At 44.7% G+C, this 12581-nt stretch overlaps 1 protein-coding gene across 1 annotated transcript in view; it reads left to right on the top strand.

Moving 5' to 3' along the window:
- Nucleotides 1-12581, top strand: part of LOC306752950 (CLIP-associating protein 1-B-like) — a gene marked incomplete at its 5' end in the record, with an annotated part of 42686 nt that overhangs the window by 19284 nt on the left and 10821 nt on the right. The window contains 11 exons of the mRNA XM_079236783.1: nucleotides 72-109; nucleotides 463-669; nucleotides 945-1037; nucleotides 1162-1308; nucleotides 9430-9522; nucleotides 9669-9725; nucleotides 9950-10047; nucleotides 10172-10195; nucleotides 10412-10659; nucleotides 10730-10793; nucleotides 12507-12581. The exon at nucleotides 12507-12581 is cut by the window's right edge and continues 89 nt beyond it. Coding sequence (XP_079092909.1) covers nucleotides 72-109; nucleotides 463-669; nucleotides 945-1037; nucleotides 1162-1308; nucleotides 9430-9522; nucleotides 9669-9725; nucleotides 9950-10047; nucleotides 10172-10195; nucleotides 10412-10659; nucleotides 10730-10793; nucleotides 12507-12581 — 1144 coding nt within the window. The remainder of the gene's footprint in view (nucleotides 1-71; nucleotides 110-462; nucleotides 670-944; nucleotides 1038-1161; nucleotides 1309-9429; nucleotides 9523-9668; nucleotides 9726-9949; nucleotides 10048-10171; nucleotides 10196-10411; nucleotides 10660-10729; nucleotides 10794-12506) is intronic.

Below are 12581 nucleotides of genomic sequence, written 5' to 3'. Positions count from 1 at the left end.
TGTTTGTTTCCTGAACAAAGGAAGTTTACAGATGTTTTTACCTCTTTCTTTATTTATTTTTGTCTCCACAGTCGACCGCTTCCTGTCAAAAACACCTTCGGGACGCGCTGTGAGTCTCTTTCATTCTTATTAGTGAATATAAATAATAATAATAATAAATGTAGAGACTTTAAGACTTAAAAGACCAAGTTTAAACAAATCTTTTTAAACGAGAGAAAGAAATAACCAGGAAGATAAATATTAATGTTGATAAGTTCAACATTAATTCAAGTGCATAAATTGATCATAATAAATTGTGTATTACTTATACTTATACGAATAAAGAGTAAATTAAAATAAATACATAAAATAATGAATCAATAACAAAGCAGTAAAGCAAAAGAAAACCTATTATTACATTTCTAAATACTCTAAAGTGAACCCTGCAGCTCAGACAGAAAACCTTTGACCCTTCTGCTGCAGCCGCCACCAGCCGGCCGCCACCTTCCTCCTCCTCCTCCTCTTCCTCTTCCTCCCTCCGGCGCTCTCGCAGCGACGTGGACGTGAGCGCGGCGACTTCTGCCGCCGCCGCCCGCACCAGGATGCCCGCCGCGCCCTCCGCCCTGCAGGCGCCCGGCTCGGCCTTCAGCTCGGCCTCGGCCCTGCCGCCCGGCTCCTACGCCTCGCTGGGTAAGACCTCAGTGTGGGACGAGAACCATCTGGTAAATGTGTGAACGTGTAAATGTATAATTCGTGCTTCAGGGTGCACTTCACCCTCTTGTGGCGGAAATAAGCACTACAACAACACTTTGTTTTCACAGGTAAGAAAAAAAGAAGAAACTTCTTTCCCTGTTTTTGATTCATTATTATTTATTTATCAGTAATTATTAATGATGTTGTCCCGTTTCCCTCATGATAGTTTCTCTGTTCCTGCTGACAGAAGCGTTTCTTTGCTGTTTCTGCAGGTCGGGTTCGGACCAGAAGAAGTTCAGGAAGCGGTTCGCCGGCGGGCGACAGCCGGGGGCGGAGCCAAAGGAAAGCGGCGTCCCAGTCTCAACGTGAGCGGCTTGACGCCATAATTACACCATAAACTCTTTTATTAAGGAACTATTTGATCCGATGATGAAATACATTCAGTTCTGTGAAATGTTGTTTTTCTCTAACATTCAGTATTTTTCGCAGCCGGCAGTCGCTCCGGTTCCCCCGGCCGCCTGCTCGGCTCCGCCTACGGCCGGATCGCGAGGCCGAGCGTCGGAGACGAGAGCCGACCCCGAGGTCACCGCAGCCACGGCTGCAGCCGGGAGACCAGCCCCTCCAGAGCCGCCGCGGGTGAGCAGGAAACCAGCGCTCACTTCCTGTTAGAGTTCCTCTGGTTTGTGGTCACATGACATTCTCAGAAGAATCAATCATGACGTCATCGCCTCACTGAGGAGCTCAGAGGTTATGGTCTGCTGAAAGTAAACGGTTTATTTGAGGAGAGATTTTAAACCTGATGAGCCCTCGAAAATGAGGGCTTAACTCTTCATCAGGAGGTCTTCCTCACTCTCCAAGTCCTCGTTCTCCATGAATCTACCACAGCCTCTGATGTGACAGAGCAACGCCTTACAAGACAGACATGAAAATCCCTCACCTTTCGGCGAAATTCGCCGTTTTGAAACCAAAATAGGTGACCTGCATGAATCGTATAGATCCGAAGAGTTTTTGTTTTTGGGAGAGAGATGGGGGGGGTCAACTGTCCGCCGTTTCTGAGATTGGAGTGGGACACGGAAAAAACTGAGGTCGTGATCATCTTAGCAATAGAAGATCTTTGACGTGTCGAGTCTTGGCCAATCAGCGTTAAGATGTCTACAGCGGCTTCATTTCCCTCCCACCAGTTTTTTAATGGCAAGCTAGTCAGCCTGCTAACACGTTAGCTAACGTTGTTGGAGAGACAGCGAGTGAGATTACTGGCAGCGGAGAGTCCGTGGCAGCGTGTGACGTCAGCGGCTCTGTTAGTTCTACCTACGACACCTCACTACATATAAGTTCTACTAAAGACACCTCACTACATATAAGTTCTACTAAAGACACCTCACTACATATAAGTTCTACCTACGACACCTCACTACATATAAGTTCTACTACCGACACCTCACTACATATAAGTTCTACTACTGACACCTCACTACATATAAGTTCTACTACTGACACCTCACTACATATAAGTTCTACCTACTGACACCTCACTACATATAAGTTCTACTACTGACACCTCACTACATATAAGTTCTACCTACGACACCTCACTACATATAAGTTCTACCTACGACACCTCACTACATATAAGTTCTACTACCGACACCTCACTACATATAAGTTCTACTACCGACACCTCACTATATATAAGTTCTACCTACCGACACCTCACTACATATAGGTTCTACTACCGACACCTCACTACATATAAGTTCTACTGCCGACACCTCACTACATATAAGTTCTACTACCGACACCTCACTACATATAAGTTCTACCTACGACACCTCACTACATATAAGTTCTACTACCGACACCTCACTACATATAAGTTCTACTACCGACACCTCACTACATATAAGTTCTACCTACGACACCTCACTACATATAAGTTCTACCTACGACACCTCACTACATATAAGTTCTACCTACGACACCTCACTACATATAAGTTCTACTACCGACACCTCACTATATATAAGTTCTACCTACCGACACCTCACTACATATAAGTTCTACTACCGACACCTCACTACATATAAGTTCTACTGCCGACACCTCACTACATATAAGTTCTACTACCGACACCTCACTACATATAAGTTCTACCTACGACACCTCACTACATACAAGTTCTACTACCGACACCTCACTACATATAAGTTCTACTACCGACACCTCACTACATATAAGTTCTACCTACGACACCTCACTACATATAAGTTCTACCTACGACACCTCACTACATATAAGTTCTACCTACGACACCTCACTACATATAAGTTCTACTACCGACACCTCACTACATATAAGTTCTACTACCGACACCTCACTACATATAAGTTCTACTACCGACACCTCACTACATATAAGTTCTACTACCGACACCTCACTACATATAAGTTCTACCTACGACACCTCACTACATATAAGTTCTACTACCGACACCTCACTACATATAAGTTCTACCTACGACGCCTCACTACATATAAGTTCTACCTACGACACCTCACTACATATAAGTTCTACTACCGACACCTCACTACATATAAGTTCTACTACCGACACCTCACTACATATAAGTTCTACCTACGACACCTCACTACATATAAGTTCTACTACCGACACCTCACTACATATAAGTTCTACCTACGACACCTCACTACATATAAGTTCTACCTACGACACCTCACTACATATAAGTTCTACTACCGACACCTCACTACATATAAGTTCTACCTACGACACCTCACTACATATAAGTTCTACTACTGACACCTCACTACATATAAGTTCTACTACTGACACCTCACTACATATAAGTTCTACTACTGACACCTCACTACATATAAGTTCTACTACTGACACCTCACTACATATAAGTTCTACTACCGACACCTCACTACATATAAGTTCTACCTACGACACCTCACTACATATAAGTTCTACTACTGACACCTCACTACATATAAGTTCTACTACCGACACCTCACTACATATAAGTTCTACTACTGACACCTCACTACATATAAGTTCTACTACCGACACCTCACTACATATAAGTTCTACTACTGACACCTCACTACATATAAGTTCTACCTACTGACACCTCACTACATATAAGTTCTACTACTGACACCTCACTACATATAAGTTCTACCTACGACACCTCACTACATATAAGTTCTACCTACGACACCTCACTACATATAAGTTCTACTACCGACACCTCACTACATATAAGTTCTACCTACGACACCTCACTACATATAAGTTCTACCTACGACACCTCACTACATATAAGTTCTACCTACGACACCTCACTACATATAAGTTCTACTACCGACACCTCACTACATATAAGTTCTACCTACGACACCTCACTACATATAAGTTCTACTACCGACACCTCACTACATATAAGTTCTACTACTGACACCTCACTACATATAAGTTCTACTACTGACACCTCACTACATATAAGTTCTACCTACTGACACCTCACTACATATAAGTTCTACTACTGACACCTCACTACATATAAGTTCTACCTACGACACCTCACTACATATAAGTTCTACTACCGACACCTCACTACATATAAGTTCTACTACCGACACCTCACTATATATAAGTTCTACCTACCGACACCTCACTACATATAAGTTCTACTACCGACACCTCACTACATATAAGTTCTACTACCGACACCTCACTACATATAAGTTCTACTACCGACACCTCACTACATATAAGTTCTACCTACGACACCTCACTACATATAAGTTCTACTACCGACACCTCACTACATATAAGTTCTACTACCGACACCTCACTACATATAAGTTCTACCTACGACACCTCACTACATATAAGTTCTACCTACGACACCTCACTACATATAAGTTCTACCTACGACACCTCACTACATATAAGTTCTACTACTGACACCTCACTACATATAAGTTCTACTACCGACACCTCACTACATATAAGTTCTACTACTGACACCTCACTACATATAAGTTCTACCTACGACACCTCACTACATATAAGTTCTACTACCGACACCTCACTACATATAAGTTCTACTACCGACACCTCACTATATATAAGTTCTACCTACCGACACCTCACTACATATAAGTTCTACTACCGACACCTCACTACATATAAGTTCTACCTACGACACCTCACTACATATAAGTTCTACCTACGACACCTCACTACATATAAGTTCTACTACCGACACCTCACTACATATAAGTTCTACCTACGACACCTCACTACATATAAGTTCTAGTACCGACGCCTCACTACATATAAGTTCTACCTACGACGCCTCACTACATATAAGTTCTACTACCGACGCCTCACTACATATAAGTTCTACCTACGACACCTCACTACATATAAGTTCTACCTACCGACACCTCACTACATATAAGTTCTACCTACGACACCTCACTACATATAAGTTCTACTACCGACACCTCACTACATATAAGTTCTACTACCGACACCTCACTACATATAAGTTCTACCTACCGACACCTCACTACATATAAGTTCTACCTACGACACCTCACTACATATAAGTTCTACCTACGACACCTCACTACATATAAGTTCTACCTACGACACCTCACTACATATAAGTTCTACCTACGACACCTCACTACATATAAGTTCTACCTACCGACACCTCACTACATATAAGTTCTACTACCGACACCTCACTACATATAAGTTCTACCTACCGACACCTCACTACATATAAGTTCTACCTACGACACCTCACTACATATAAGTTCTACCTACGACACCTCACTACATATAAGTTCTACCTATGACACCTCACTACATATAAGTTCTACCTACGACACCTCACTACATATAAGTTCTACTACCGACACCTCACTACATATAAGTTCTACCTACGACACCTCACTACATATAAGTTCTACTACCGACGCCTCACTACATATAAGTTCTACCTACGACGCCTCACTACATATAAGTTCTACCTACGACACCTCACTACATATAAGTTCTACCTACGACACCTCACTACATATAAGTTCTACTACCGACACCTCACTACATATAAGTTCTACCTACGACACCTCACTACATATAAGTTCTACTACCGACACCTCACTACATATAAGTTCTACCTACGACACCTCACTACATATAAGTTCTACCTACGACACCTCACTACATATAAGTTCTACTACCGACACCTCACTACATATAAGTTCTACCTACGACACCTCACTACATATAAGTTCTACCTACGACACCTCACTACATATAAGTTCTACTACCGACACCTCACTACATATAAGTTCTACTACCGACACCTCACTACATATAAGTTCTACTACCGACACCTCACTACATATAAGTTCTACTACCGACACCTCACTACATATAAGTTCTACCTACGACACCTCATTACATATAAGTTCTACCTACCGACACCTCACTACATATAAGTTCTACCTACGACACCTCACTACATATAAGTTCTACTACTGACACCTCACTACATATAAGTTCTACCTACGACACCTCACTACATATAAGTTCTACCTACGACACCTCACTACATATAAGTTCTACTACCGACACCTCACTATATATAAGTTCTACCTACCGACACCTCACTACATATAAGTTCTACTACCGACACCTCACTACATATAAGTTCTACTACCGACACCTCACTACATATAAGTTCTACTACCGACACCTCACTACATATAAGTTCTACCTACGACACCTCACTACATATAAGTTCTACCTACCGACACCTCACTACATATAAGTTCTACTACCGACACCTCACTACATATAAGTTCTACTACCGACACCTCACTACATATAAGTTCTACTACCGACACCTCACTACATATAAGTTCTACCTACCGACACCTCACTACATATAAGTTCTACCTACGACACCTCACTACATATAAGTTCTACTACCGACACCTCACTACATATAAGTTCTACCTACGACACCTCACTACATATAAGTTCTACTACCGACACCTCACTACATATAAGTTCTACCTACCGACACCTCACTACATATAAGTTCTACCTACGACACCTCACTACATATAAGTTCTACTACCGACACCTCACTACATATAAGTTCTACCTACGACACCTCACTACATATAAGTTCTACCTACGACACCTCACTACATATAAGTTCTACCTACGACACCTCACTACATATAAGTTCTACCTACGACACCTCACTACATATAAGTTCTACCTACGACACCTCACTACATATAAGTTCTACCTACGACACCTCACTACATATAAGTTCTACCTACGACACCTCACTACATATAAGTTCTACCTACGACACCTCACTACATATAAGTTCTACCTACGACACCTCACTACATATAAGTTCTACTACCGACACCTCACTACATATAAGTTCTACCTACGACACCTCACTACATATAAGTTCTACTACCGACGCCTCACTACATATAAGTTCTACTACCGACACCTCACTACATATAAGTTCTACCTACGACACCTCACTACATATAAGTTCTACTACCGACGCCTCACTACATATAAGTTCTACCTACGACGCCTCACTACATATAAGTTCTACTACCGACGCCTCACTACATATAAGTTCTACTACCGACACCTCACTATATATAAGTTCTACCTACCGACACCTCACTACATATAAGTTCTACTACCGACACCTCACTACATGTAAGTTCTACTACCGACACCTCACTATATATAAGTTCTACCTACCGACACCTCACTACATATAAGTTCTACTACCGACACCTCACTACATATAAGTTCTACTACCGACACCTCACTACATATAAGTTCTACTACCGACACCTCACTACATATAAGTTCTACCTACGACACCTCACTACATATAAGTTCTACCTACGACACCTCACTACATATAAGTTCTACCTACGACACCTCACTACATATAAGTTCTACTACCGACACCTCACTACATATAAGTTCTACTACCGACACCTCACTATATATAAGTTCTACCTACGACACCTCACTACATATAAGTTCTACCTACGACACCTCACTACATATAAGTTCTACTACCGACACCTCACTATATATAAGTTCTACCTACCGACACCTCACTACATATAAGTTCTACTACCGACACCTCACTACATATAAGTTCTACTACCGACACCTCACTACATATAAGTTCTACCTACGACACCTCACTACATATAAGTTCTACCTACGACACCTCACTACATATAAGTTCTACCTACGACACCTCACTACATATAAGTTCTACTACCGACACCTCACTACATAAAAGTTCTACCTACGACACCTCACTGCATATAAGGAGAGGACAATGGAGATTTTATCCAACTTTTATTTTAATAAAAAAAACTAAATGAGTTTCCTCTGTAGGGTGGCCGGGCTCCTGTTTATATTTAAGGGTTTAATATCAACGTGTAGGAAAAGGTGTATCCTCTAGTTAATTATAATCTATATAGTTATGTGGTTATGATCGCTGTCACACAGAGAGAGGTGTTCATGTTCAGGTTTACTGGTGGAAACATTATTCAGTGTTCTAGACTAACAGTGACGTCTCCTCAAAGTAAAGTGGTATAACAGTATGACATAATATGGTCAAATAAAAAGGCTGGTACATTATGCATATAAGTGTAATATTATGAAGTGAAATGTAGTATGTAGTATGTATGTAGTAACAAAACAATATTCAGTATAGTACAGCAGTATTGCATATTGTAAGTATTAAGTCTACAAAATATATATACACATACACACTACCGTTCAAAAGTTTGGGGTCACTTAGAAATTTCCTTCTTTTTCAGAGAAAAGCACTGTTTTTTTTCAATGAAGATAACATTAAATTAATCAGAAATACACTATACATTGTTAATGTGGTAAATGACTATTCTAGGTGGAAACGTCTGTTTTTTAATGAAATATCTCCATCGGTGTATAGAGGCCCATTTCCAGCAACTATCACTCAGTGTTCTAATGGTACATTGTTTGCTCATCACATAGAAGACTAATGGAGGATTAGAAAACCCTTGTGCAATTATGTTAGCACAACTTAAAACAGTTATGCTGGAGAGATAAGCTTTACAACTGGCCTTCCTATGCATAGCATCGCATGTTATTCTCAAAATAGCCAGAAAAAGAGAACTTTCATGTGAAACTCGCCAGTCTGTTCTTGTTCTTAGAGATGAAGGCTATTCCATGCGAGAAATTGCTGACAGTCTGGGTGACCCCAAACTTTTGAACGGTAGTGTATGTGTGTGTATGTATAAGTGTGTGTATATATATGTATATATATGTATGTGTGTACACTTGGGTATTGACAAAAGAAGAATTAAAACCCATAATGACCATAGTTTGTCAGCTTCTCGACGAGTGACGCTGTTCGGCACTGCCTCGCCCGTCACTGCCGATAATGAGGGTTTTTACAGTAGTTTTTGTCGCTTGTTGAAAGAAAACATGTTTTTGGGTTCCTTCACTGCCACTAACTCTCTGCAGAGCTTCAGCTGTCTGTCTGCAAGCTAATCTCTCCCTCGCACTGCTGTCTGTCTGCCTGTCTCTCTCTCTCTCTACCTGTCTCTCTCTCTCTCTACCTGTCTGTCTACCTGTCTCTCTGCCGCGCCCCTGCAGCCCGGAGCCGGATCCCCCGGCCCAGCATGAGTCAGGGCTGCAGCCGTGAGAGCAGCCGTGACACCAGCCCGGCCCGCGGCTCCTCCCCGCTGGGTGAGTTCCCTTCTTCCTGGTTCTGGTTCTACTTCCTGGTTCTCCATTCAAGCTCTGTGTTCTACTTCCTGGTTCTCTGCTTGCTGCGTGTTCTCAGTTCCTCCCCTTCAGCTCTGTGTCTCCTCTGACTTTACGTCCTCCTCCAGCGGCGCGCCGCCACTGCCGCTCCACCGGCGCCCTGCCGTCTGCAGAGAGCTGCTCAGGTGACCTTTGACCCCGGCGCCCTGCATGTCCTCCGAGTGAAGCGAGCCCACGTTTACTTTGCAGCTTCTTCTCATGAACGCCGCCGACCCACTCTGGCTCCTTCATGCTCAGTTTTTGTTCTGTTGCCGCGTGGTGCTGGTCTTTGGGTCTGAACCCAACGTGAAACCCGACCTGCTTTTTGATCGAATCCCCTTCAAACTAACGCTGCCCGTTTCCCCGGCAGACCGGCTGTCCCATCAGACTCGCATGTCGGCCTCCGTCAACGCCATGAAGATCCTCGACACCGGCACCGACGTGGAGGCCGCCGTCGCCGTCGCTCTGGTAGGAACCCGTGACCTCATGAAGCTGTAGAGGGTTAGAGCCTGTGACCTTCTGGTGTCCAGACTTTAGTCTGTCCTGCAGTAACGCCCTCTGTCCTCTTTCCTCCTGGACCTTTACATCCCAGCTCCTAGGGGACTCCAGGAGTAAGGTACAAGTAGTTGAACTCCCCGTCTGCATGCCGAGCATGAACTTGACCTCTGACCTTGACCTATGACCTCTGAGCCGGTCGAGCTGCAGCAACGTCGACTTCCTGTCTAGCATGACCCGCCCTCCGTCTCTGTAGCCGCATGCTAGCTCAGCTCAAACGTCCCTGTGAAGCGACCCGGTCCGCTAACCCGCCGTCGTCCTCTCTCCTCCCGCTCAGCGGCGGCCCGTGATGCGGCGGTTCGAGTCCCCGGGGGTGTACTCGGACGACGACGCCAACAGCGACGCCTCCAGCGCCTGCTCCGAGCGCTCCCACGGCTCGCGCAACGGCGGCGCGGCGCCGAGCTTCCTGCGCCAGGCGGAGGATGTGGCCGAGGTGCTGAACCGCTGCGCCAGCAGCAACTGGGCCGACAGGAAGGAGGGGCTGCTGGGCCTGCAGGCGCTGCTGCGCAGCCACAGGCCGCTCAGGTGAGCCGCACCTCACGGGACGCCCGTCCTCTCCGGGACGGGTGACGCTAACCTCTCTGCTTGTTTACAGCCGCGTGGAGCTGAAGAGGCTCTGCGAGATCTTCACCCGCATGTTTGCAGACCCTCACAGCAAGGTGAGCCACTACCTGTCAGACCACCTGCAGGTGGAACGCCTCACAGGAAGTCAGACCACCTGCAGCACTAGCTAGCTAAATAACTAGCTAACGTGTGTCCTCTTGTTGCATGTCTGCCCGCTGCTGTGGACGCTAACAAACATCAGAGAGTAAGTGTTTCCTCTCTCTTTCCTCTGTGTCTCCTTCATGTTTCCTCCATGCTTCCTCCGTGTTTCCTCTGTGTCTCCTCTGTTTATCCTCCTCTGTTTCCTCCTTGTTTCCTCCATGTTTCCTCTGTGTCTCCTTCTTGTTTCCTCTGTGTCTCCTCCTTGTTTCCTCTGTGTCTCCTCCTTGTTTCCTCTGTGTCTCCTCCTTGTTTCCTCTGTGTCTCCTTCTTGTTTCCTCTGTGTCTCCTCCTTGTTTCCTCTGTGTCTCCTTCTTGTTTCCTCTGTGTCTCCTCCTTGTTTCCTCTGTGTCTCCTTCTTGTTTCCTCTGTGTCTCCTCCTTGTTTCCTCTGTGTCTCCTTCTTGTTTCCTCTGTGTCTACTTCTTGTTTCCTCTGTGTCTCCTTCTTGTTTCCTCTGTGTCTCCTCCTTGTTTCCTCTGTGTCTCCTTCTTGTTTCCTCTGTGTCTCCTCCTTGTTTCCTCTGTGTCTCCTTCTTGTTTCCTCTGTGTCTCCTCCTTGTTTCCTCTGTGTCTCCTTCTTGTTTCCTCTGTGTTTCCTCCTCTGTTTCCTCCGTGTTTCCTCCTTGTTTCCACTGTGTCTCCTTCTTGTTTCCTCTGTGTCTTCTCCTTGTTTCCTCTGTGTCTCCTCCTTGTTTCCTCTGTGTCTCCTCCATGTTTCCTCCTTGTTTCCTCTGTGTTTCCTCCTCTGTTTCCTCCGTGTTTCCTCCTTGTTTCCTCTGTGTCTCCTTCTTGTTTCCTCTGTGTCTCCTCCTTGTTTCCTCTGTGTCTCCTCCATGTTTCCTCCTTGTTTCCTCTGTGTCTCCTCCTTGTTTCTTCTGTGTCTCCTCCATGTTTCCTCCTTGTTTCCTCTGTGTTTCCTCCTCTGTTTCCTCCGTGTTTCCTCCTTGTTTCCTCTGTGTCTCCTTCTTGTTTCCTCTGTGTCTCCTTCTTGTTTCCTCTGTGTCTCCTCCTTGTTTCCTCTGTGTCTCCTCCTTGTTTCCTCTGTGTCTCCTCCATGTTTCCTGCTTGTTTCCTCTGTGTCTCCTTCTTGTTTCCTCTGTGTCTCCTCCTTGTTTCCTCTGTGTCTCCTCCGTGTTTCCTCTGTGTCTCCTTCTTGTTTCCTCTGTGTGTCTCCTCCTTGTTTCCTCTGTGTCTCCTCCTTGTTTCCTCTGTGTCTCCTTCTTGTTTCCTCTGTGTCTCCTTCTTGTTTCCTCTGTGTCTCCTCCTTGTTTCCTCTGTGTCTCCTCCATGTTTCCTCCTTGTTTCCTCTGTGTTTCCTCCTCCGTTTCCTCCGTGTTTCCTTGTTGTTTCCTCTGTGTCTCCTCCTTGTTTCCTCTGTGTTTCCTCCTCTGTTTCCTCCGTGTTTCCTTCTTGTTTCCTCTGTGTCTCCTCCTTGTTTCCTCTGTGTCTCCTCCTTGTTTCCTCTGTGTCTCCTCCATGTTTCCTCCTTGTTTCCTCTGTGTTTCCTCCTCTGTTTCCTCCGTGTTTCCTTCTTGTTTCCTCTGTGTCTCCTCCTTGTTTCCTCTGTGTCTCCTCCGTGTTTCCTCCATGCTTCCTCCGTGTTTCCCAGGTCTTCAGCATGTTCCTGGAGACCCTGGTGGACTTTGTGCCGCTGCACAGGGAGGATCTGCTGGACTGGCTCTTC

Source organism: Taurulus bubalis, assembly GCF_910589615.1.
Source record: "Taurulus bubalis genome assembly, chromosome: 21".
NCBI lineage: Eukaryota > Metazoa > Chordata > Actinopteri > Perciformes > Cottidae > Taurulus > Taurulus bubalis.
Note: the sequence above shows the minus strand (reverse complement) of the source record. Positions and strands in the feature narration are given on the sequence as shown.